This window comes from Pocillopora damicornis, chromosome 6 (assembly GCF_964200805.1).
Source record: "Pocillopora damicornis chromosome 6, jaPocDami1.2, whole genome shotgun sequence".
Classification (NCBI taxonomy): domain Eukaryota; kingdom Metazoa; phylum Cnidaria; class Anthozoa; order Scleractinia; family Pocilloporidae; genus Pocillopora; species Pocillopora damicornis.
In genome coordinates this window covers 6,294,052-6,320,206 of record NC_142675.1, presented here as the reverse complement: position 1 = coordinate 6,320,206, position 26,155 = coordinate 6,294,052, and the positions used below count along the sequence as shown (strand labels likewise).

Sequence of the window (26,155 nt, the reverse complement as noted above, 5' to 3'; positions counted from 1 at the left end):
ATTGGCGGAATGGCGGAATATCCTAAACACGGAATGACGGAATAAATTAAAACGTGGAATGCCTTATTTTGGGAAATAACAGTCTCTCGAAGATGGATCCGCAATGAAATAAGAAAAATGATTTATAATTAACAAGCAAAATTAAACGAAGCATAGTTTTGATTAATAATTACTGTAGCCTAGAGGATAGACGAACAATGAAATTATTGAGCTAGCCCCTATAAATTATCTTTACCATTACTAATTTTATTATTATCATTGTACTTATCTTAATTATAACTATCATCAGTATGCATATGTTACCATTTAATTATTGGTTGAGAGTCAGTTATAGTTACTATATTCTTGAATTGTCTTTCTCATTTGGAACAGGATACTCATAAATATGTGGGATTCGTCAGGTTCTCTGTTTTGTATGTGAATAAAAATTTTCTGAAACACCACCTTCTTGTCTGGTTGTGCAACCTCTATTTCTAATGCGACAAAAATTACGCTACATGCAGTCTTGTCTTCGACTGCCTGATTTTTAAAAGAGGGCCTGGGATGAACTTGAGAAGGAACAATCGTATGGGTCACATGATCTTGCCCGAGCTGCTTTGCCGTGTTCACCTCCTCAGTTTACCTTCCGTCCCAGTATCTCGCCTAGCTGACTTCCAGGAGTCCATGAACGATTGGGCCAAAAAGGTGATGAGGATAACATGGGTGAGTGTAATTAGACCATAATCGCTCCGAAGGTTTCTTTTACACTGTGGCTGTAGTCTTACGCGTGATCGATTTCATCCGGATGATTGAACATAAGCGGTATCACGCGATGGCACTGAAGCACGATAAACAAAAAAGCATTTCCACACTTGATACAACAACTCCTGGTTACATTTGGGTGTCGAGAACTTGAAATATATGGTTAATTTTCACAGAAGTCCATCCGAGGTATTTTCGAGCTGAAACAATTGTGATCTTGTTAGTTTGTGCAGACACAGCAATCAATGTTTCGATCGCCTCTGGACGGACCTTGAATAGAAAAACGAGTTGCCTTCCTTTAACAGATCGCTTTCCAAGTGGAAATTTGTCAAAAAAAAAAAAAATGTTTCTTAAAGGGCGCCAAAAGAGAAAGATTGTTAGAGTTATACGCTTCCCTTTTTTGAAGTAGTTGAGTGAAGTTAGGTCATTGTTCTGGTAGAGCGGAGAAAATGGCGCAAGATTTTTCAGTTCGACCAGTGCACTAATTCCCTAATCTTAGAGTTTGTCTCAAATTATTGAAGTAAGTAATGCAGTTTCTTTGACTCAGTCGCAATATGTTTCTCTTTGCAGGGCCACCATTGAACCATTTTGGTAAAGACTGCGTTATTATTCAATTCGGAGATCATTTTAGGGTAAGTCACAGACGCAATATATGCATCTGAATTTCATTTCGGCACGTATCACACCCGAGCTCAACATCTGTAAGCATTGTCATCGAATCATCTACGTTGGTATGGATCTGTTTTGCAATCAGAGCGGCTGTATCATTTTGTAGCAGGTGTTGTGCGATAGTTCAGCGATGGCAAATAAATTTTCGAAGACGAGCAGCGTTGTAGGTGAAGGCGGAAGTTTCTGGATGGAAAGAATGCAATTTCTTGAGCGCAGTCGAAACTGAAAGTGAAAACTTACCTCCTTTTAAAGGGTGTCAGAATCCTTCGGTTTTGTCGCAAATGAAACTTTCCATGCGAACTCGTGTGTTTTCTGGTGTGTGTTGAAATTGCAATCTCTGGTGGTGTATACTTTTGAGCCACACGGTTTCGAATGATTTTATGGCTGCAAATTACAAACGCAATCAGGCGAATAATAATAACTTAATTCAAGTGAGCTGTTTTCCTATGCCGATCTTGGAGAAGTTATTTTTAAAAACTGTTTCTCTTAGTCTATTTATCTTTGGTGACAAAGGGTTCTTTGTATTAAAACCCACCTTGTTGCTTAAGGAGAGTTGGCAATAATTTTGTGGTTTTAGACATTTAATTGCAGTGCAGTATATTCTTGGGATGGACAATCAAACATTTGTAGATCAAGCAAAATTGTTATTTGCTCTGTTGAAAGGCAAACACTCAAAACCTTAGCTCTAGAAACTTTTTACCATCGCTAGTTTATATGATCAACTTGGTTGATGAAACCTAATGAACAACTAAACGTAGTCAAATTCAGTCCTAGAATTTGCTTCAGTTGGCAAATCAAGCAAAATTATGGAAACACAAATAATTGTAAAAATAATTCTAGTATTTCTGTAGCACTATTTGCACAGAAATGATAAACAGCACTTCACAATGATTCACCTCTAAAACTAATCTATAAAATCTTAGTATACCATATGTAATATAAATGAGGCTTACAATAAAAGAAAACAAATCTGTTTAAATAATATTCATAAACATTTAGATAAAATGAAATTTTTGTCTGAAATGGTTAAAGAAAAACCTGACCAAAAGGGTAGGTCTTAAGATTGCATTTAAAAATTGTCAGTGATGGAATAGCACACAATTTAGCCAGAAAAACTATTCCACAAATATGGTGCAGCAGCATGAAATGATCTAGCATCAAGTGTAGAAGGCATTTTCTCCTTAGGTGGCATCACTAGCAAGGTACCATTGGATCTAAGATTCTAAGTGGACTTTGGCCTAACACTTATTAAATCACTGATCCATGAATTGCCTTAAAAGCTAAGACTAGTATAAAAATATTAAATTGATCCAAAGAAGCTAAACGACTGCTATATGGTTAGCTTGATTACTTATATATATCAACCCTTTTACTCCCAGTAGTGATTAACACATAACTTCTCCCTTTAATATCCATACATTATCCAGCAAACAGGTGATGAGAATACTCACACTTAAGAGGTAGAGTTTTTTGTCTTGATCTAACACCAAATTCTCAAAACTAATTTATAAGGAAATGTATAGCAGCTAGAAAAGAGAATTGACAGTCAGATCTTGGGAATTAAAGACTAAGCAAATTGAACAAAATGGAAATCATTTATTGGATTGTGTATGACTTAGTTTGGTTTTCAACCAAGGCCAACCAAGTCTTCTTCTGGGTTCTGGATCAATGAAATAATCAAACTCAACCAAATTTGAATCAAGATGAAAATAAATGCAACTGAACAGTAATTTGCCTTTGTGTGCCATTTCTTTGGGCATAGTTTCAAACCCTTTAACTCCCACGAGTGATCACTGGAGCATTTTTACTTAAAAGATCAATACAATATTAAGCAGACAAGTGAGGAGAAAAATATGTCAGTCTAAGAATTATTGGTGACCAATACCAAATTCTCCAAACTCACATAATTGAGAATTGTATCTTGGGATTAAAAGGGTTAATAATACGGTTTCTTTTATTTGTTTTGATAACTTTAACCAATGGAATTCTGATTGTTTCTTAGAAAGGTATTGATTATAAATCTTGTTTACTAATATAATCAAAACAAGTTCATCTTTAATACAGTCACACATTGCACACTTCTGTAAAGCTAAGCAATCTCAAAGTAATTTACACTTGTCAACTGATGCTTTTTACCCTGAAACTTCCTAACCACCATCTCACAGTGGCTGACCAGCATCTTATCTTTGCAAAAAAATTTAAACATTTTTGAAAAAATGTGTGTAGCAGTATAACCTAACCGACAGAAAAACACTATAATCCTACAAACTCAACTACTTTATTACACAATGAGTAATACTGTTACCAAGAAGAGACTCCTAACAGCAGTATAGTACTTATCCTTGATAAACTTACTTAAGCCCACTACAGTTTATATTTTAGCTCACCACTGTCACTGCTGTCTCTAAAGTTCCTTAAAATAGGTAATTTTCCTCTGTAACTCTCTCTCGGTATAGCTTTCAAAACAGTCATCGCTCTGACATCAACAACTAACACTACCACATACCTGAGTCTCTATATACATTCACAAAGTGTTCTGGAACATTCCAGAAGCTTACAAAAGAACTATTTTAGAAATATTATGTAATAACTAGGCAACTTGATGGAATATTCAAGAAAGTTCTGTGGTATGCATGTCAGCATGACCAAGCAGTCTGGAGATTTCAAAAAGCTTTTATTTACAACAACAATTACTCAAAGCATGAAGACATGTTAAATTTACATGACAAATTCTGGTACAGGGGATACAAATCTCAAACCTAATGACTGACTGACCCTCTTCACCACATCCTTTAACTTTGAGGTAGTTGTGTAAGATCCCTGCTGGTACTCATGTCCCCACAGTGTAGCAGGTTCCGTGATGGTAGTCATGCCACCACAGTGGAGGTACCATGTTAGTATTCATGTCACCATGTTGTAGGTACCATTATCATAGTCATGTTATCACACTGTAGGTACCATGATGGTACTCATCTCACCACAGTGTGAGTACCACAATTTTAGTCATGTCATCACAGCACATCAGGTCCCATGATGGTAGTCATGTCACCACAGTGTAGGTACCATGTTAATAGTCATGTCAATAGTCATGTAACCATATTGTAGGGTACTATGTTAGTGGCTACGTCAACACAATGTAGGTACCACAAAGGTAGACGAGTCACCACAGTGTAGGTACCTCAATGATTACCATTGTAGTACCTACACTGTGGTGACTTGACTACCATCAAGGTACCTACACTGTGGTGACATGACTACCATTGCAGTATCTTCATTGTGGTGACATGAGTACTATTGTGGTACCTAATCAAGTCACCACAGTGTAGTTACCGTGATGATAGTAGTCATGATGGTAGTGATATCACCATAGTGTAGATACCACAATGGTAGTCAAGTCACTACAGTGTAGGTACTCTGATGGTTGTCATATCACCATAGTGTAGGTACCAGAATGGTAGTGCGTTCATCGCAGTGTAGGTGCCATGATAAAGGTCATGTCACCAGAATGGAGGTAGCATAACGGAATTTCAGTCACCACTGAGTGGGTATGTTGGTGGTCTTCATGCATCACAGTATAAATCCTTTGACAGCAGTCAGGTCACTTCAGTGTAAATCGCATGTTACTAGTCGTGCTACCACAGTATAGGTTCCACAGTGTAGGTACCATGATTGTAGTCATGTCACCACAGTGTACATCCCCTTCCAGCAGTCAGGTAACTACAGTGTTAGTCTGATGTTGGTAATCATGCCACCACAGTATAGATGATGGTTGTAAAGTTACCACAGTGTAGATACCATGATAGATCATGTCACCACAGGGTAAATCCCAACCTGATCAGCATGTCACCACAGTGTTGGTCTGCTGGCTGTCATGTCACCATAGTGTAGGTAGCACAATTGTAGTCATGTCACCACATTGTAGGTACCATGTTAGTAGTCATGTTAGCATAGTGTAGATACAACAATGGTAGTCATGTCACCACAGTGTAGGTAACATGATGGTAGTCATGTCACCACAATGTAGGTACCACAATGGTAGTCATGCCACCACAGTAAAGATTCTTTGATGGTAATAATGTCTTAACCATGTAGGTACCATGATTGTAGTCATGTCACCACAGTGTACATCCCATGCCAGCAGTCAGGTAACTACAGGGTTGGTCCCATGTTGGTAGTCATGCCACCACAGTATAGGTTCCATGGTGATAGTAAAGTTACCACGGTGTAGGTACCATGATGGTGGTCAGGTCACCACAGGGTAGATCGAAACCTGGTAGTCGTGCTACCACCGTGAAGGTCTGCTGGCAGTCATATCATCTCAGTGTAGGTCCCATGCTGGTAGTCTAGTCACCTTAGTGTTGGTCCTGTTCTGACGGTTATGTCACCGTGGTGTGGGTCCCGTGTTCGTCATATCACCGCAGTGAAGGTACCACAATGGCGCTCATGTCACCACCACAGTGTAGTTACCAAGATGGTAGTCATATCACTGCAGTGTAGATCCCAAGCTGGTAGTCATGTCACCATTGTAGTTCCATGCTAATTGTCATGTCACAACAGAAAGGTCCATACTGGTAGTTATGTATCCACAGTATACATCCATATTGGTAGTTACGTCACCGCAGTATTGATAAACTTATTTCCATCTGAATGTGGAAGTTAAGCACTGTAACCTTAAAAGCATTGGTGCTTTAAAGGTTACTGTTTAGATTTAAGTTGTTGTTGGATTTTTCCAGAGCTCTATTACTTTGTGGTCAAAGGTGGGGCACTTGTATTGGTGCTGATGATATAATAAGTCAAGAAGTAATTTGTGACCAGAGCTAATAGATAATAATGATATTCTGATCAAGTTGATGTTATTGATGGTCGTTACATTATTGATTTTGTGGTTAACTGGCTCTGTACCACCCGCATTACACATCATCTGCCTACCTTCCAGCCTGGCTGCCAAGCTGTTTGCCTACTTGTTTGTTCGCCTGCTTGTTTGTTCGCCTGCTTGTTTGTTCGCCTGCCTGCTCATCTGCTCGCAAGTCCTCTCTTGTACTCGAAAGGAAAGGCAACATTTGCCATTTGTGTTTTATCTCCAATGCTTTTGTGTGTAGTCTGTTATGAGTGAACTGTAATATAACTTATCATACTTGTTTTGAGATCAAGAACATCTCGTGTATTAAAGGCTCTCTCAAAACCCCCAAAACTAGTTCGTTTCTTTCTACTTTAGTTCATAGATTATCTAGTGTAAACTGTTTAAAGCTATTTATAGTCATGATGTAATGTACTGGGTCACATTCATACATACCTACCTACCTACCTTCTTGCCTGGCTGACTGGCTGTCTGCTGTGAAATCTTCAAACACGCTTGAGAGGAGAAGAAATATTTGTTGTGAATTGCTTTTTTTTTAACATTCCGATCATGTTTTGTCACTGGTACTTTTGCTCGCAGTTTGCTCGGGTTGAACTGGATTATAGCTAGTCATGATTGTATTGAGATCATACTTATTCGATTTACAGTTCCATAAAAACCCAAAACTAGTTATTGCATTCTAGTTTTGTTTATAGTTTGCATTATGTTAATTGAAAGACAAATATTGACAGGTTGTTATGAGATCATTTAAGTCCTTTCAAAATGTCCAAATATAGGCCCTTCCTTGGTGATAGGGGCTTCAAAAGATAAGACACCCATGATGATAACCAACGTTTTCCATTCTCATTCGTTAGATCTCAAAAGCTCTATTTTAAGAGTGGTGTTTACTAATTTTGCCTAAAATTCATTTTCATGCTCGACAGAAACTTTCTTGGTGAGGTTATTTTCATGGCTGCCGCCTCCTCGTCATTTGCCTCATCAAAAGAGACGACCAACTATGCCAGGCTGTGTCGTCTTCTGGTGGATGTTGGATCTCAGGTACTGCGATCCACTTTTGATAAAATACATCCACCAGCCACTCTACACACAGTTTTGGGAAGTACCTCTGTGCACTACCCTATATTGCAATCACTGTACAGAGGGAAGAAGAAAGTGCTGAATCCTACTCAATGGGGGAAGCTTTATCCCGCTCATTCGCCCGTGTCATCCGCAACCTTTGACATTACCCTCCTAACAGTGCTGCTTAGAAATATCTGTGGTTTGAGCCCTCCTGCCACTGGTTGGGACCATCTTCCCCCAGCTGCTAACACAAGTATTGCAGATGATATCGCCAGAGTGAAGTATTACAGGAACACTGTGAACGGCCATACCTCTCAAGCTGCTGTAGATGACATTAGCTTCAGTGCTTATTGGCAGGAGATACGAGAAGCTTTGGTGAGACTGGGAGGAACTCATTTTCGAGCAGATATCAACAGTCTTGAGCACGACTGCATGGATCCGGATATCGAAGAGCATTATCGTGAGCTGATGAAGCAGTGGAAGAAAGACGACGATAGCATTAAGAACAAACTTGAAGAGATGGAAGGTAAGAAGACTTGTTTTCAGTGTCATGTAGAAGTAGCAGGGCTCCAACTTGTGCACTGTTTAATTTCGACAAGAACAGCAGCTTGTGAAAAAGCCGTCAAGTAATCGTTTACGAATTTATTGTTGTTTTGTATCTTAAAAAAACACAACTACGGTTTCTACAGATGGATTAAGTTATTTATTCTTTTTTGATTTTCAGCGAACATTAAAGATTCTGTACAGAAGATCGTGAGAGACACAACCGGGAAGATAGAGAGTGAAATTAAAGAGGTGAAAGACCAGCTTGCTTCCCTAACGACATCAGTAGAGAAGAGCACAGAATCAGGTCAGTTGTTGGAGACAGAAAAAAAAAATGGCCATAATATGCATTTCTTCACAAGCTCCTTGGGCTGAAGTTGTAGTTGTCGTTTAGGCCTGGAGTTTGGCCTTGGTGGATTAAGTCCACGCAATGTTAAGAGCATGAGTAAAAGACTCGGGCTGTGCACGGGAGCCACCACCTTGGCGTATTAAGTCAAATAATTGTTTCAATCAAGGTCTTTTTACCGCGATTTGTCGTTCTTTGAGAGTGATGCGTTTCATAGTGATAAGAATTCGGCTGCGGGATTGCAGGCAGTGACGGCGACTCAAACGACTTCATTTCGTAGCTGGAAAGGCAAATCTTAATGTGAACTTTTCTTTCAAATATTATCCTCGTTAACTCCTATTTTGTTACAAATTGTGAGTAAAATCATTTGCATTTTTGTTCTCTTTCTGCGCTTAGCAAAACAACATCTAAACGAGCCTATATGAATTTACATTTTACAGACACAATCGGGAAGATCGAGATTGAAATGAAAGAGATGAGAGAAAAGCTTGGTTTTCTTACCGCTTCAGTAGAAAAAGGCACAGCAGAAGGTCAGTTGCTGGGAACAGTGAAACAAATCAGGCCAGAACTGGCACTCCCTCATATTCTCATTGGGCTGAAGTTTTAGTTGTATTTTTGGGCTTGGTCTCAGTCCATCAATGTTGCATGATTGTAAGGTTTTACTTGAGCAAACTTGTGTTATTTCAAACATGTTTTGATTGTTAACTGATAAGCGTTAACTGTGGTTGCTACTCGTTAGAAAGTAAGGAAAAAACAAGAAGTAATAATATTGCAACTTCTCATCAATGAGCAACCAAAAAATCTTATTTATCTTACTCTGGTCTCTTTACTGACTTTTTACGTTCCCTGACAGGACACATACATGTCTCTGAAATTTAGGACGAAGAAGGTCATTGTCTTATTTCATAGATGTTTTTATTTAGGGGTACAATAATCTCCTCTACCTTGAATGTAATGAAATGTTATAGATTTGGAGTACACATTGTTAAATAGCGACCTGGAAAGGCCTTTCTTGGATTTAAGAAAATTTGAAATCCTCCAGAGCCTGGCAGTGTAGAAAATTAAGTTGTGGTAAAATAACCGAACGGGAATCAATTTCAACTTTCCGTAGCTGAAAACGGATTTTATATTTCCCTAGTGAATGGCTGAAGACAAAGCTCAATGACATTGAAGCCGGACTCATCGAATGATTTTCGTGTAGCATTGTACAGAAGCAAAAACAGGGGAAAGAAACCAGAATGACATCATTCAGTTTCAGCTATTCCTCTAACTTAGCCTCTCTCGATGCTTAAGTTTTTACCGGCCTGGGAATAGTGAATTTTAATGATTATGATTTTGAGAGAGCACGAAATTTGCACTGGCGCAGATAAGAAGTGAAATAGGAAAAACTTTACGTTTACGTTAACGGGCCTACATGAATTTATCTTATCAATCCGATTTCACTGATTGTTAAATTCAGGAAGGAAGGACCCTTGTGGTGATGACGACTGAATGGTTAATGTAAGCGCCGATCAAGATGGCAGCCGTTTATGTTTGTACTTGCCGCTTTATTTCGCTTTTGAACTTGTTTTATATCTTACAATTTTATATGATATGGCAACCTAAAAGCCTCTGCTACCCAATATTGACCAAGTTCAACGCAAAGACATCTTTTATCAAGAATAACCAAGAACTAAATTTTCCGAGGCGGCCTATTTCAGTTTGGTACAAACATGGTTCGACCTGTTTGGTTTTACCAAAAGATTTATCTGTCCACATGGATGTTAAGCTAAATCCTGGTCCCTTGTAGAAGAAACCAATTTATTTGCCAACCTGCCTACCTACGGTTTCTTGCCTAGTCTCGTATCCAGGTAATAAACTGTTGTCTACGAATAATGCTGACACCTGCCATGTTGGAATTTGTGGTTCCTACTATTCAGACGTCTTCCATCGATTTTCTCACTGGTCTTGTTCATCGCCAGTATCATCGACCTACAGGAGATGCAGCGCTGACTGTCGAGTCAGAGAAAGGAAAGCTAGAAATATTCACAAAATTGAATCCCTGGTTTCTTATCCACGCGCCAACCGAGGAAGCGATAATTTGCATAAAGGATCCATTTCAAATAACCTCTACGTCGTCACACCTTTGAACACAAACAATCACGTATCCTCTAGCGTTACTTCGACGAACTCCTCACTTCATACAAATTGGCTCATTACCCCGCGTTCAATTCTAAACTTTGCGGTCTTCAATTCAAGATCTGTTAGGAATAAGATCGAGAGCATCATTGACCACGTCGTTGAAAATGACATCGGCCTGTGCACCGTTACCGAGACCTGGTTAAATTACTCTGACTCCGTTAGTATTGCTCAGTTATCTGTGACTAGCTATTTTTTTCAAGAATTTTCCGAGACAATTGCACAACCGTGGTGGTGGTACTGGGATTCTGTTTCGAGACTCTCTCTGGAGAATCTGAAGAGTTTTTCCGCGCTATCCATCGAAGAAATGTCTAAGATTGTTCGAGAATCCTACTATACCTCTTGTCCATTGGATCCTGTTTCTACATGACTACTGAAGTCCTGTCTTGATGTATTAGCGCCCCCTATCACTGAGATGGTAAATCTCTCTCTTCTCAGTGGTCACGTTCCAGAAAATTGGAGAACCGCCGTTGTCTTTCCTCTCCTGAAAAAACCTGGACTTGATTTGGTCCATAAAATTTCCGTCCAATCAGGAATCTTCCATTCATTTCCAAAGTAGTGGAAAAGGCTGCACTTCAACAACTTCTCGTCCACTGTAAAAAAAATGCCCCTCCCCTAAATTCCAGTCCGGCTTCCGTAAGTATCACTCGACTGAAACTGCTCTATTAAAGGTTCAAAACGACATCTTCATGAGTATGGATAATAGAGAAGTGACACTTCTTGTACTTTTGGACCTTAGTGCTGCTTTCGACACCACTGAACATTCCATTGTTCTGAATATCTTGCAACAGGATTTTGGAGTCGTCGGAACTGCTTTAAATTGGTTCGACTGATTTCGGTCCGGTCGCAAACAACGTACACTTGTTGGTGATAAGACTTCTGATGACTTTAATCTGAACTGTGGGGCCTATGGGGCCTATTTTATTCACTTTCTTCGTCTCCCGCCTCTTCAACAGTATTTCTCAGCATCTCCCTTCCGTCCATGGTTATGCTGACGACATTCAGATTTACCTCTCCTTCCCACCTTTCTCTATCCATTTCGAAATTAACGCTGTCTCTGCGATTGAAATTTGCATTGCTGATGTTCGCTCTTGGTTTATTGCTAAACGTTTAATGATCAACGACGCAAAAACTGAGTTTCTAATTATTGGCACCCGCCAACAACTTGAAAAAGCATCTATTAAATCTATTATTATTGGTGACACCCTCATTAAAGCTTTAGAAAGCGTCCGGAACCTTGAATCCTGGTTCGATGCCCATTTGCGAATGAACGTTCCCATGGGCAAGATTTGTAGCAAGGCCTTTCGCGGATTATATAACATAAGTCAGGTCAGAAAATTCCTTACTGTTTAATCGACTAAGACACTACTCCACGCCTTTATATCCTCACACCTTGATTACTGTAACGCACTTTTCTTCGGTCTACCTAAATATCAACTCGATCGCTCACAGAAAGTTCAGAGTGCTGCGGCTAGAGGGATTTTTCAGATTCCGAAATTTGATCATATCACACCTGCACTTATCGACCTACATTGGCTCCCAGTAACATTCAGAGTTCAGTTTAAATTGCTCCTCTTTGTTTACAAGTCATTACGCAACCAAAGTCCTCCCTACATTAAAGATCTTTTGTCCCTGAAATCAGCTACTAATTATGCTCTTCGCTCATCTGCTCAATCTCTTCTGTTCGTTCTAAAAGCCAACTACTCTTCACTTGGGGATCGGACCTTTGCTCATGCTGCACCTGTTTTATGGAACTCGCTTCCATTAACTATAAGAACAAGTAGTAGTCTCGCCATTTTTAAAAAGCAACTCAAAACATTTCTGTTTTAGTTTGTTTTAATAGTTCTAAGGTTTATTGCCTTTGAATATTTTAATTTTAATTAGTATAGAACTTTAACTTATGTAAAGTGCTTCTGAATATTGTTTATAGTTTTAGCGCTATATAAATTCCTCATCATTATCATTAATTAGGTATCTTTAAATCACATAATCGTTGGCTTTTAATTTAATTGCTGTTACTTTCTACCTCAATCTGTCAGTTTCATGGCGTTTCTGCATTTCTATATTTGGCTTACAGGCGTATTAGTTACTTCAGCTTTCGTAGCTTCCGTTTAAGGTTCTGCATTGTTTCTCAGGTCTTCCACTGGTGGAGACGCAGAAAACTGGGGATGAGAATAGCAAGCCTCCCCTGTTGGGTTTGCCTCTGTCCCCAACATCATGCTATTGTCTCCTGCTCTAATATGTTTGGGGTGATACAAAGGCGTTTCGCCGTAGGCCTTATGCTAAAATGATCTTGCTGGGTTTTTCATCGTCCAGACTGCATATTGTTCTCGAGACATTTTCCTGCAGAAGAGAAATAGATCTGTTGTATTAGCGGCAGGCTGTGCACTAGTTGGTTTTTATTGGTCGAGAATTTGCGCCCCTTCCTCTACAAGGAATATGGCCGTTGCTCATTAACTCGTCAGGGCGGAAATAAGAGACAAAAGCCGCGCATCTTATTGTTTGCGCTATTGTTTCGTCTTATCACACGTCTAACTGCAAGTGTTAAAAGCTCACTATTTTAAAATGCTAAAGCTTGCCAAAGGCCGTTTGCGTCTGAATTTCTGTAAGAGGCAATTGCAGTCGTCTTTTCACTCCATCCACCATCACTCCAAATACACCAGAATAGAGCTTACAAACGAAGAGGAAATGCGCGTAACAATACTCACTTGAAAAGAAAGGGCTTCGAAGTCTTCAAATCGAAGACGAAAACAGACCAAGGAACCATATGGAAATATTATGTCGGACCGTACATTAAAATCATCAAGGTGGTATTTCCGTTTAATTTTTGCTCCATTCTTGATAAAAATCCACTTTTGGAGACCTCGCAAACGAAGAGCAAACGTACAGAAGAATGCTCAACTTGAGTCTTTGAGCCTCAAAATCGACGATAACAACAGTGTTAACTGTCGCACCACGTGAGCGATTTTGATTCTTGTCTCCAAGTTAATTTTTAGCGTATCTGTTTAGCTGCCATGCGGCGATATGTTACTCATATTTGGCAACTGGTTTCAAATGTTTTGAAGTTTTAAATATTTATTTGATTTGACGTTTGAAACGATTTTATTCTTTGCGTACTTGTTTTAGCCATTTTTAAAAAAAATTTCTGAAAAACTACCTTCTAGTGTGGTTGTGCAACCCCTAATTTTTCTTTTTTTCTTGGCAGCTTGTTTACTATGTTTGGAGGTTTTACAGATTTCATTTGATTTGACCTTTTTTTTTAATTACGCAATCGCCTTGTGAAATATAACTTCTCCTGTTCCTGGGCCCCATTTCCATACTAACTGTGAAGAACATTATTGAGAATACACCGTTTTGATCTCTTTTTATGCTAAGCCAAACAAGGTCTGAATGAGCAAATATGTATTTCAATCTAGTCGGAAACCTGCAGTGTAATGCGATGACGTTTCTTTCTCACATTCGGTGATGACGTTCAATCAGATACTGACATAGAAGGTCTTTAATACACGAATGCAGCAGAAATCCATCATGATATGATGGTAGAGTCGAATTAAAATAGTTCAATTTCTCCACCGAAACTTGGTGGAGAAACATATCGATCTATCTATTACCAATTTAGTGCCTATCACACGACAGTCTTTAACTAAATTTAAATTGATATGGTTCTAAATGACAAGTTTGAAAAGATTTCCGATCCGTAGACGAAAGATCCTCTGCTTAGTTTGTTTTGTTACGGAAAACTTAAGAGATTTTCCGTGTGTGTTTGGAATTTATTTATTTACTGGTTTTTTCAAATTTGGCCGTTTCCAATACGTGCGAGTTCTTTCGTTGTATTGTTTTCAAAAAGGTGACGCCGACAGTAAGTTCTTTCAATTACCAACGTGTACGTATGACTTTGTACTGGCCGCCTTTGTGCACCTGAACATCGATTCTTTTGTGGTCTAATTGCAACTGGACATTGTTGAGTAAACTTTCTATCTAGCGACCTTTCCTGGTAACTTTCTTCTCAGGGAAGTTGCTAGCTGAACTGGTGTTTGTAAATTATTTCTTTTCATACATGATATTCCTCGTGGCCACTTATTCAAAAGTAACGTCGGCTTGTAGTAAAATTGCTGTGTTTTAATTATAGTCTGTAAAGTGTATCCACGAGTTTTCCAGTGTCACTTTGATTTATTTCAGGTGCTTTTGATCCAACTGAGCTAATCGATGGAATTCGCCAGCTGTACAAGACTCGTGAGGGATGGCTCTCACCATTTCCATGGTGTGAAGAGTTTCAGTTTTTTGTCGGTGATATTTTTACAAGGCTCAAAGTGGTCAGAAGAAAGAAAACTAGAGGAGCCGTCACTGACGAAATCATTACCATGTCGTCTCTCTTGAATCCACATGAAGAGTGTTCAGAACCGAGAACAGTGCTAATTGAAGGAAAACCTGGAATGGGTAAAACTACCTACTGTAAAAAGTATGTTTATGACTGGGCTACAAAAAAGCAGAACCCTCATGATTGCGTCACAAACATAAAAGTAGTGTTGATGCTAAAATGTCGTGATATCAAGTCCAATATTTGGGAAGCCATTGATGATCAGCTTCTTCCCCGAGATGTCGACGAAGACGTCAAACAGCAATTCTTCCAATTTATTCGTGCCAACCAATCCAGCATTTTATTGATACTAGATGGACTGGATGAGTTAGCTTCCACTGAAATGCCGATAATTTTAGAAATACTTGCCGGAAGAGTGCTTCCGAAATGTAAGGTGGTGGCAACAGCACGACACGAAGCTGGAGTAAAGGTAAGACAATTGTGTGACACCCTGTTTGAGGTCAAAGGTTTTACTGAAGCAGAAGCCAGAGAATTTATCGCCAAGTACTTCAAGGAAAAGGCAGAGTTCGCTGAAAAGCTCTCGGCACAAATATCACACGATGAAAACCTTAGAGAAATGTATGCCAATCCATTGAACACGGCTCTGCTTTGCCTTTTATGTGAAGAATTTGGTGGTACCCTTCCGGAAAAAAGAACTACGCTGTATTTGAATATGATTGAATGTGTCTTGAAAAGATATAGGAAAAAAAGAGAACTACCAGATACGAAAGAAGATCTTACAAACCTTTACAAACCGCAGTTGAAAAGCCTTGGATTGATAGCGTTAAATGGTTTGATTCAAGACAAGTTGGATTTTGGAGAGAATGAATTAGGAGAGCATGCCAGTGACATAGCTGCCTTCGGATTTCTGTCAGTTTATCCCGGAGGTAGTAAACTGAGGCCGAGTCTGCGTTATGCATTTCTACACAAAAGCTTTCAAGAATGCTTTGCAGCATTCTATATCTGTTGCGAGATTCAAGATAAACGAATAACACCTGAAGAATTAGTTTCAAATGACAAATATTTCATTAATCTGAAACAGATGCTATTGTTCACGTGCGGCATTTTAGCAGAACAGACCGATCAAGAAGCTGCAGCTCTTGTCTTAAATTTAGTAAACCGGGTTACGAATAGTGTCCGCGTAGAGGCTCCGATTGTGAAATTTCTATTGGAGGCCATCAAGGAATGTAAAAGAAAAGAAGATGATCTTCACCTTCAGTTAGCAATGTTGTTTGGTTGCAATTTAGACGAATTTTTGATTGATTTCATTTTTGAGTTCCTGGATGAAGGACTAACAGCAATCCTTTTCGAGGCAATCAAAGTCAACGAGACTGTCACCATTTTGAACTTGCCTGGCAATGGTATTTGTGATGCCGGTGCTACATCTATTGCTGAGGCAATCAAAGTCAACAAGACTCTCGCGGATTTGAACTTGTCTGGCAATGGTATTAGTGATGCCGGTGCAACATCTATTGCTGAGGCAATCAAAGTCAACAAGACTCTCACCGATTTGAACTTGTCTGACAATGGTGTTAGTGATGCCGTTGCTACATCTATCGCTGAGGCAATCAAAGTCAACAAGACTCTCACCGATTTGGATTTGTCTGGCAATGGTATTAGTGATGCCGGTGCTACATCTATTGCTGAGGCAATCAAAGTCAACAAGACTCTCACGCATTTGCGCTTGTCTGACAATGGTATAAGTGATGCCGGTGTAACATCTATTGTTGAGGCAATCAAAGTCAACAAGACTCTCACCAATTTGGATTTGTCTGGCAATGGTATTAGTGATGCCGGTGCTACATCTATTGCTGAGGCAATCAAAGCCAACAAGACTCTCACTGATTTGGATTCGTCTGAGAATGGTATTAGTGATGCCGGTGCTACATCTATTGTCGAGGCAATGAAAGTCAACGAGACACTCACCAATTTGGATTTGTCTGGCAATGGTATTAGTGATGCCGGTGCTACATCTATTGCTGAGGCAATCAAAGCCAACAAGACTCTCACTGATTTGGATTTGTCTTGCACTGGTATTTGTGATGCTGGTGTTACATCTATTGCTGAGGCAATCAAAGTCAACAAGACTCTCACCAATTTGAAATTGTCTCGCACTTGTATTAGTGATGCCGGTGCTACATGTATAGCTGAGGCAATCAGAGTCAACAAGACTCTCGCCGATTTGGTTTTGTCTAAGACTGGTATTAGTGATGCCGGTGCTACATCTGTTGCTGAGGCAATCAAAGTCAACAAGACTCTCACCAGTTTGAATTTGTCTGGCAATAGTATTAGTGATACCGGTGCTTCATCTATTGCTGAGGCAATCAAAGTAAGCAAGACTCTCACCAATTTGATTTTGTCTGACAATGGTATTACTGATGCCGGTGCTACATCTATTGCTGAGGCAATCAAAGTCAACAAGACTTTCTTCCTTTTGGTTTTGTCTGGCAATGGTATTAGTGATACCTGTGCTAAATCTATTGCTGAGGCAATCACAGGGCGTGGAATTAACATTTTTTTCTGATAGCCACTTGGCTCCTAAATTCTTCAAAGTGGTAGCCAATTCAAAAAAAAGTTGGTCACCATTTTCAAAGACAAACAAAATCTTTCTTTACGCTGTCAGCGTTCTAGATAGACCCTCCAAAATTAAGTTAGGGAAAAGATCTTTAACTTGCTACAAAGTAGACACTAGGATGGATGATATACAACGTTCAGGCTCATCTAAATCCAAGATGGCGTCTAGTTATCGATCGAGATGCATGCGCTACGTTTTGGAAACAAACTTAACGAGGAAGTTTGTCGCGGATTTATCTTAGCAAATCTTTTTAATTCACTATATTATCTCTAGGTAAGGTTATGATGAAACGTTCTAGTCGCCAATTTGGCGACTAACTTTCAGGATTTGGTCGCCAAAGTAAAAAATTTAGTCGCATTAGCGCCTGTATTAGGCGCAATTTCACGCCCTGAATCAAAGTCAAGAAGACTCGCACCGTTTTGTTTTTGTCTGGCAAAGGTATTAGTGATGCCGTTGCTTCATCTATTAGTGATATAATCTAAGTAAACATGACTCTTTAGCTTTTACTCTGGCATGAAGTACGTTAGAGTGTTCTTCGAATAAAGTCTACAGTGGAACCAAAACGTTGTCTCATCCTTGACGTCCGTTTAAGCTCGCTCGAAATAGATCTCCGTGCACCAGGAAATTGTGACGAGTTTCAATTCTCGCAAGCCGAGTGGTCTCTACCAAGCTCTTTTCACCCGTTTTATACGTTTCCCGCGAAGTCCAGTTTAGTGCACGAAAACCTATCGTCACAAGATCCCCACCTTTAACTGAAACCAGGAGATGTTTACGAGATTGATATTTAAGTAATAGTTAACTAGCAATGCTTAGTCTGACACCAGAAAAATTCCCAAAATTGGTCTTTCAAGGTCCATTGTATCCTTAAACGATAAGGTGTCAGACGAAGAATGATCTTAGCGATACGGTAGCTACATTTTGGTGGAATTCACGTTACACCTCTGACTTCTAGAGCAGTTTAACTGCATTCTAACCACCTGAATAAGTAGTGGATTATTCCATGCACAAGTTTTGATTTTAGAAACTGTTTGCGATTAGTAAATAATAATCAGTTTTTGTTACCTAAAAAAAGGTGAGGTGGAAGGAGACTTGAAATGTAGCGTTTTGAGTAGTGTTGAATACGTGCTTCTCAAGCCATACAACTCAAGTATTGCGAGTGTAATTATCACATGACTAAGGCATTGCGAGGGCTGAGACCTGAAATCAACCAAGTTGCCCGGTTATCGGTGCCTGTATTGCTACCAGTATCTAACAGAGCTTTGTTCAGAATGATCCACCGACTGTGCGGGAAAGTTTTGCACTTTTAACTAAAGATCGTCGGAAATTCGTGTGAATATCTCTCTCAGGGTTGTCGCTCAAAAAACTAGGAATGCATTGCCGATAATGGCATGTCTTAACCCTAAATTGGAAGAAATTAGACTCGGGAATGGTGAATCGAGAGATCGTTTAGGTAAAATTTTGAGGAAAACAATTTTACAGCATTCTTTCTTATTGTCCGTCTCTCGCTTTCAAGGCAAACACGAGAGAAGCTTTACGGTATCTTGGGGAAATTGATTCCACCTACGTACCCCTCTTCTATTCCTACCGAAAGTCATGTAATTTCCCCCCCCCCCCCCCCAAAAAAAAAAAGCAACAACGACAACAACAAAAAGGGAGCAAGAGTGTGTCTCGCAAGATCTGGCGCAGGGTGCTTTGCGGTACTTTCCGACAACGTACTTTCTGTCATGGAGCTTTCATCCTTAGTTTTATGACCGATTGGCCCTTAAAATAGGTAAAGATCACAGAGGCGAGCGTACTAAGAGCATAATCGAAAGCCGTTTTTCACTCTTGATTATGAGCGAAATATCACGCGATGGAATAGAAGCATAATTTCCTTTTCTTTGTTCTATCTGAGCCCCGAAAGTTCGTGATGGAGAGTAAATATCCATGGAGGCACTTGGTTTACAGAATTGCACTTGTGGTGACAACTCTGCATTAAGCGAAACAACCTAATTTCAAAGGCTTTCCAGCCTGCGCTCAAACACCTGACATTTCCCTTCAATTTGGATTTTTGTTCGAGAGTACCTGTATGACTTCACAGTGTGAGCCTGTCAGTGAAGCGATTTAGCTTGAATCGTTCTGCCATCGGTAAAGGTTACAATTTTTTATAATCTACCATATTTATAAGAAACGATATTAGAGTGGTTTGACCGTAGATAAACCTGGAATTGGTGGATTCATCTAGAGAGTGGCTGTCGAGCTTTCTTTCAAGAAATATTGGACTAAACTAAAAAACACAGGGCCACTTTTAAGCGTTTAGCAATCGAGCCGGCTCGTTTGGCTCGTTTCCCTCATTATTGCCGAGATTACAATTCCAGAGCCCTCACCACATAGTTAATGGTATTGTTTGGGATCACGAAGTTCTCTCACTAATATGCAAGTAAATGGGTCAATCCAGTACAATCTGGATATAATATCTATATCGAAAGAGTCACTTAGCAGGAAATGAGTGTCTTTAAATCATATTGCCCCATTCACTCGATATTTTCTACTTATCAAGTTCACTTCAAGTGTTACTTTAGAAAACCCTTGCTTCCACCAACCACAAAATATAACGTGAACCAATGAAATGACGCGCGTGATAAGTGTCAGTACAGGCATAAATGGCGTAAGTTTGGCCCGTCATATCTCTTAAGCAAGCGTAGTGACCTATCCTTTCTATCATTTTAATTGAATTTTTCGAAACAAAAATGAGCAAGGAACATTTAAGGAAGGTTAAAAAAATTTTTCGATGGTTTTATTTCTGAGAAATCACCTTAACAGGGCATGTGAAGTGATTTGTTGGCGAGGAAGTGTCCTCGCAGCGTGGTGTAGTGTTAGTGATGGTCACTCAGATTTAACTAAGCAGGGTTGCAATTGAAAAATCAGCCCCACAAGAGACTTATGGCGATAAAGATAACCCCCTTAATGATAATATTTAATATTTATATAGCGCAAATTAACATACAGGAGGATATGATCAATTGCGCTTTACATATTAAAATTGAATACGAAATTACTGCTGTGATTTTAATGGTTGCGGGAGACTGTTCCAAATCTTGGCGGATGCGTCGGAAAAGGTTCAATCGCCAAGCGTTTTTATTCCGATCGTCGTGAATGGTCTTCCAACTGGATACTGATGCTTGCGTCTCGTTTTCACGTGACGCAATATATCTTTCTTTGTTTTTTTTAAAATTTGTTTCCTCACTCGCTCCACTGAGAAGGGTTGTTGGAATTATGCCTGCTAGCCATTTTTAAGGTTATGTTTACAGAGGTACTCATGAAAGTTTCACAGGCAGTACAAACATAATTCTGAAGTACAGGAGCTTTAGCTTTCTGTCATCCAGCGCACTGCAATACGTCATACTTTACATGTAATCAAGGAGTTCTGGGATTACTCGTTGAGTTGACAACGAGTCTACAAGCATAACTGAAAAGAAACCATTTCTCCCATCCCACCCCACCCCGCCCTATACCTCGAAAAAAATACCTACTTCGTCCGGTTTTCTCAGTCTTCCTTTGATAAAAAAAAAAAGGCATCACGCGGAAAAGGATCACTAAAAGCATGACACTAATTAATGAAAACGTTGACTGAAATGTGAAAAAAGATGCTAGAAAGCAGGTGAAAATTCAATGTTTTAGGTTTTGGCAGCGGCAAAAAGCGTGGGAATACGAGGCACTCTCGCGTGATTGAATTTGAAATCACGAAATTACTACTTATGTCAAGAAGTAAATATAGTTTACTGAGATGTACATACAGCAAAGGGGTAGGAATGAACCAAAGGGAAAAAGATAATTGTTATATAGAGAGAAGATTGACTCAGATTTCAAAAGAAAATAAAACAAAAAAATTGAAAACACAAAAAAAAGTTGAGGCTAAATTGTTCAACATACTAAAGCTGTGGCAAAGACCCTTCGCACTGACTTCGTCTTGTGAGATAAATCAACAACTTTTTTTCGCTCTAAATGTCTATTATGGCTGAGCCTAACAGAATCTCGGGCTGCCGACAAAGTAAACGAGTGGAGGATAGGGTTTTGACTGTTATCAGTCTTTCAAAGTAATTATTTCCTGCAAAAACGCTTAATAATTGCAAGTAATTAGCAAACTATGGCGGTGGGTTCTTTTAATCATTAATATTCTATTATGTACAACGGGTTTTAAATATTATTTCGTGAAAAGCGAGAAATTCTTTCCATAGCACTGCGCAAAGAATGAAATTTGGAAACGCAGGTGCGGTAAAATTAAAAGTGGTTATTTCATCTATCCTGTGAAATTTCACACATGAAACAAAGACAATTTTCTCCGTTGTAAGAAGCAGAATGGATTACAGTAAAGCGGAAGAAATAACAAAAAATTTGAGCAGAACACAAAACAAAGTTCATTTGAAAAGCAAGGATACAAACGATAGCGATAGCGAGGAATACGACACAGACCTTGAAGAGAACTTTACGGAGGAAAAAGATTTCTATAAAACTCAAGAGGAAATTTATTTTCAAACGTGCCAAAACTTAGATATTGCACCAGTTTCGAGATTTTTAAGGGAGCTCCGCTCCGAATCAGTGGATCTGCAGCATTATGGTATCGGAGATATGGGAGCCATTGCGGTTTCATCGGCACTGGCACGAAACATGACAGTAAAGAAATTAAACCTTGCCGACAACGGTACATCCACTATCGGAGCTGGAGCTTTGGCACTGATGCTTAAGGACAACTGCTTTGTCTCACAGCTTGACGTATCAGAAAATCGAATCGGAACTAAAGGTATCGAGTGTTTTGGTGAAATGTTGAATGAAAACGACTGTCTTGTCAATCTAGGATTGGGATACTGCGGCTTGCAAGAGAAAGGTATTCCCAAACTTCTTCAAGGTGGGAGAATTCGTCTCAGAATTATGAATCTGAAAGGCAACGAACTGGGAGACGAAGGCGCTATTAAACTGGGCTGGTTTTTGATTTCTAATGGCACGCTTGAGATTTTGGACCTCAGCTGGAATGCGATTCATCTACGAGGTGTTGCAGGTATAGCAAAAGGGCTCAAGACAAACACAGTTTTGCAGCAACTTGACATCTCTCGTAACAGCATTTCTAAGGAGCAACTGAAATTGGTGAGGTTCTCGCTGTCAACAGGTCGTTGCTGGTTATCGACGTCAGTAACTATGGATTTAATGAGATAGGCGCCGAGGCAATATCTGAGGGTCTGTCTTGTAATAAAAGCCTTCACACGCTGAAAATTGGAAGAAATCTGTTCCATGATTACGGTGTTCAGAAACTCCTCAAGGAAATTCGTAAAAATACTTCAAGTGCGTTGATGCATTTAGACATGGAAGACACCACGCTTGACCAAACGTGTGTACAAGAACTTCAGTCACTGGTCAATGAGCGGCCGGGATTTATCTGTCAGTGGGGAACGGTCGTCAAAGGTGGAGGCACTGTGCTTGAAATGCCAGTGTCTCTCAGGAAAAACGCTCCTAAAACGCTCCTTGTGGTGCAAAAGTTTTTGTCTTTTGTTAGCAAACGAGGTTGGAGGCTGATCGATCTCTTTAGGATTATCACCAGGAACGATTTCAGCGCGCTTCGGATGACTGTGGATAGAGAAAGGTTCGTGCAAGGTTTACAAAAGCTGGGCGTTCATCTCAAGAGAGTTCAACTTGACGAGCTGTTTGACATTCTCGACGCAGATGACGATGGCGTGGTTAGGTTTCAAGAGTTTGTGGCAATGAAACAACAGACAAAAACCGATGGAAACTAAAAGATTCCCTGTGCAGAAACTCTTCGCCACCAAAATTTTGGCCGGAATTGTCGAAAAAGAAGCTTAATTTCCTCACTATTATATGACATTGTCTCATTGGTGCAGTCAGCTGCAGAGTAGAAAAGTATAGGCAGCGAATTGCATAAACTAGATAAAACAGAAATGATAAAAGTTTCCGAAGGAAATCCATAACGAAAATAATTCTAAAAAAAATTTTCCTTCGTTTTAAAACCCCTCGTTTCCCAAGCATTCCACTGACCATATAAATATATAAATAAATTCAGTCCAAAAATTTACATTCTTTGAAGTTTTCCATGAAACGGAAAATCGAGTCATGAAATTTTTCTTTGATCACTGTGCACCAAATAATACAAATGTATCTTGTTCGAGACTACAGCGAAACGAGTTTAACTAATTGATCAATTTCTCAGTTATTAAACAAATAGTTCTTCTACATAATAAAGAGGTTTCCTAAGTAATTAAAATTCCAATATTGTAAGATATTTTACGCACAGAAGGTTCCGGAAACCTTGTTTTTTTTTTTATCAAAGACAAGTTTTTGTCTCATCTCCACCTCTCATTATCTCAGAAACAGAAACAAAGTGAATTATTTAGCAGCTTTGTTTCAAACCTTTTGCCTCAACAAGACCCCACGCAGGGAAATACTGCAAGGTTAAAGTAATTATACTGATGTCTGTATTATCATTGATGACATTCATCCTTCATACAATAATTAAAAAAGAAGTCTCTAACGAGTGTTTTGTTTTTGAGTGGTGAGTAACTCAGCAAGCTTCAGGCTAATATGTACTCATTAAATATGGTGTTCTCCAATCGAAGTCTACAGACACTCATAATAAATCCTATGTTACTAGAAGCCCTGTGACTAAGTAATTTGTCAACGCCGCTAAGTAAACCTATGTTACATAATTGTGGAGCTAAATTAGAAACAGAACGAAAGGAGATTGATAATCTTATATTTGATTGCTTGTCTTGTGCTGGGGCCTTTTCGAGGGAAACTCAACACTAACACGTACCTCAGTCAAATCTATCTGAGGCTGAAAATACACGTTGTAAGTATCTTGAAATACATTCGTTAGCCCAGGGTAGATATCTCTCTTTTTTTTCACTGTATGAAAGCAGGAAAACAGCGAAGACAAGGTCAGTCTGCCGATAGACGAATGAAATACTAAGCTTACAGAGGAGTAATGATGCCAAATGAATCCAGTCACAAAGGACAAAAAACCCCATAACCTTTCTATGAACTAGAAGTCGAACTATGGAAGAAGACGAGTTTTACGAAACGGACTTGGAAGACGAAAGCCCCGACGAAGAGAACGAAGGGGAGGACCTCGTCAACCTCTCACGTTCAACACAGGAAGTTTACCTTGAGGCCTGCAAGAGTAATAACATTGAGCCTTCATCTAAGTTTCTTAAGCAGTGTGTGGCGAAGGATATCGAATTAAACCATTATGGCCTTGGAGATTCTGGCTCACGAGCTATTAGTATGGCGTTGAAAGGATGTTTAAATGTAACTACCTTAAATCTCCATGACAACGGCATTGGCGACAAAGGAATGACATACATTGCAAGAATGTTGAAGAGGAACCCTTTTATCAGCAAAGTCGATTTGTCGGGAAACCACATCGGCCAGCAAGCTGCAGACGAACTCGGAAACATGCTTCTTCAGAACGACACACTGAAGGAACTAGACGTCAGCAAGTGCAACTTGCAAGGTAAAAGGATTGCAGTGTTTTGCAACTCTTTAAGGTTAGATGCACCATTGACCTACTTGAATTTATCATACAACGACATCGGTGATAAAGGAGCCACCTTTCTGGGTTCAGCCATCAAAGTCAACGCAGTTCTTGATATGTTAGACGTCAGTTGGAATAGCATTCGTGTTCAAGGGGCTCGAGCATTGGCTGAGGGTTTGAAAAGTAATACTCGCCTTAGGGAGGTAAACATTGCTTGGAATGGTCTTCTAGACGACGGCGTTACTGCTATTCAAGAGGCACTATCATGTAACCAGACGCTCAGAGTCCTGGATATTGGAAGTAACTGCATCACTAAGAATGGTGTTGCGGCCATAGCCAAATTCTTAAGGACAAACAAAAGCTTGGAGGTTCTAAAAGCTGGACGAAATCCTTTCCAAAGTTACGGCGCACGCGTCCTGTTGATGGCCATTCAAAAGAACACATCCAGCGCCTTAAAAGAGCTTCAACTCGATGATATCGTGTTTGATAAGGAGTGTGCACGTGAACTCGAAGCTCTCCTTGAGAGAAGGCCATTGTTCACCTGTTCCTGGGATATCAGTATAACAGGAGAACGACTCTCAGATCAAACCAAGCGACCTGAGATCCTGGACGTGTACTTGGCCTTCATTCGCACGAAAGGGCTTCGTTTGATCGACCTGTTCAAAATTTTGTCAAAAGACCGCGATGGTCTCAAGCTCAGTAAAGAGGACTTCGTGGTAGGAATGAAAAAATTAAACGCACCAATGCATGACGTTCACATAAGAGAGCTCTTCGACAAAATGGACAACAACGGCAATGGAGTGATCGTCTTTCAGGAGTTTGTCCTTTGGACGCGGGAACGATATCAACCTCAAGGGGCGACAGCTCAAGAGGAAAGCGGTCGCCGTTTAACCATGAAGAAGGCAACAATACCCTGAACTTGTTTGAATTACTTATCTGTGTTTCCTGTGTACACTAGGCTAATATTATTAACAATACGTAAACACCTTTCTTTCTTTAAAACTACAGTTAATGAAAAAGAAATATATCGAGTAGTTCTACAAGACGTTCGGATTAAGTATTGATTTCGGTAACCTTTTAAAGTTGGTTTGGGCTTGCCTGGTTGTCGTCGAAATAAATCCTGCGGCAAAACATCTTGTAATAAAAGGGAAAATTTCCTATCTGTTTCCTGATTTTCACAAAGGATGAACTAAGCAGTAGTCTGGCTTCTAGTTTTGGAAATACTTTTTTTGGCCTTATTTGAGCATCGTATCAATCAAATAAGGCGTACGCGAAAAACGAAAACAACACAAAGGAAACAATTTAAGGAT

General features: G+C 39.6%; 2 protein-coding genes and 1 pseudogene across 4 annotated transcripts; all 3 read left to right on the top strand.

The window, feature by feature from the left end:
• Positions 1–453: 453 nt before the first annotated feature.
• LOC113669783 (uncharacterized) lies at positions 454–17,409 on the top strand. Of its 2 annotated transcripts, none has more exons than XM_089210523.1 (6): positions 454–702; positions 1,312–1,373; positions 7,192–7,853; positions 8,052–8,177; positions 8,657–8,746; positions 14,574–17,409. In XM_089210523.1, exons 3-6 carry the CDS (start codon positions 7,217–7,219, stop codon positions 17,273–17,275), a joined length of 3,555 nt encoding a protein of 1,184 aa, XP_089066649.1. In that variant the 5' UTR covers positions 454–702; positions 1,312–1,373; positions 7,192–7,216; the 3' UTR covers positions 17,276–17,409. The 2 variants fall into 2 exon arrangements, with proteins under 2 accessions (XP_089066649.1, XP_089066650.1); XM_089210524.1 differs by lacking the exon at positions 454–702 and adding an exon at positions 728–930.
• A 3,420-nt stretch (positions 17,410–20,829) lies between these two features.
• LOC149043650 (uncharacterized) lies at positions 20,830–23,570 on the top strand (annotated as a pseudogene). Its single transcript, XR_016187941.1, has one exon. The product of XR_016187941.1 is annotated as an uncharacterized LOC149043650 (transcript).
• A 413-nt stretch (positions 23,571–23,983) lies between these two features.
• LOC149043649 (uncharacterized) lies at positions 23,984–26,003 on the top strand. The gene has a single exon (XM_089210583.1). It carries the CDS (start codon positions 24,368–24,370, stop codon positions 25,760–25,762), a length of 1,395 nt encoding a protein of 464 aa, XP_089066709.1. The 5' UTR covers positions 23,984–24,367; the 3' UTR covers positions 25,763–26,003.
• The last annotated feature ends 152 nt before the right edge of the window (positions 26,004–26,155 follow it).

Excerpts from the sequence above, each read along its gene's own strand:
- LOC113669783 (XM_089210523.1), top strand. The coding sequence starts at position 7,217 with ATGGCTGCCGCCTCCTCGTCATTTGCCTCATCAAAAGAGACGACCAAC. Across the intron at positions 7,854-8,051 it reads CAAACTTGAAGAGATGGAAG|CGAACATTAAAGATTCTGTA; the intron begins GTAAGAAGACTT and ends TTTGATTTTCAG. Across the intron at positions 8,178-8,656 it reads AGAGAAGAGCACAGAATCAG|ACACAATCGGGAAGATCGAG; the intron begins GTCAGTTGTTGG and ends TACATTTTACAG.
- LOC149043649 (XM_089210583.1), top strand. The coding sequence starts at position 24,368 with ATGGAAGAAGACGAGTTTTACGAAACGGACTTGGAAGACGAAAGCCCC.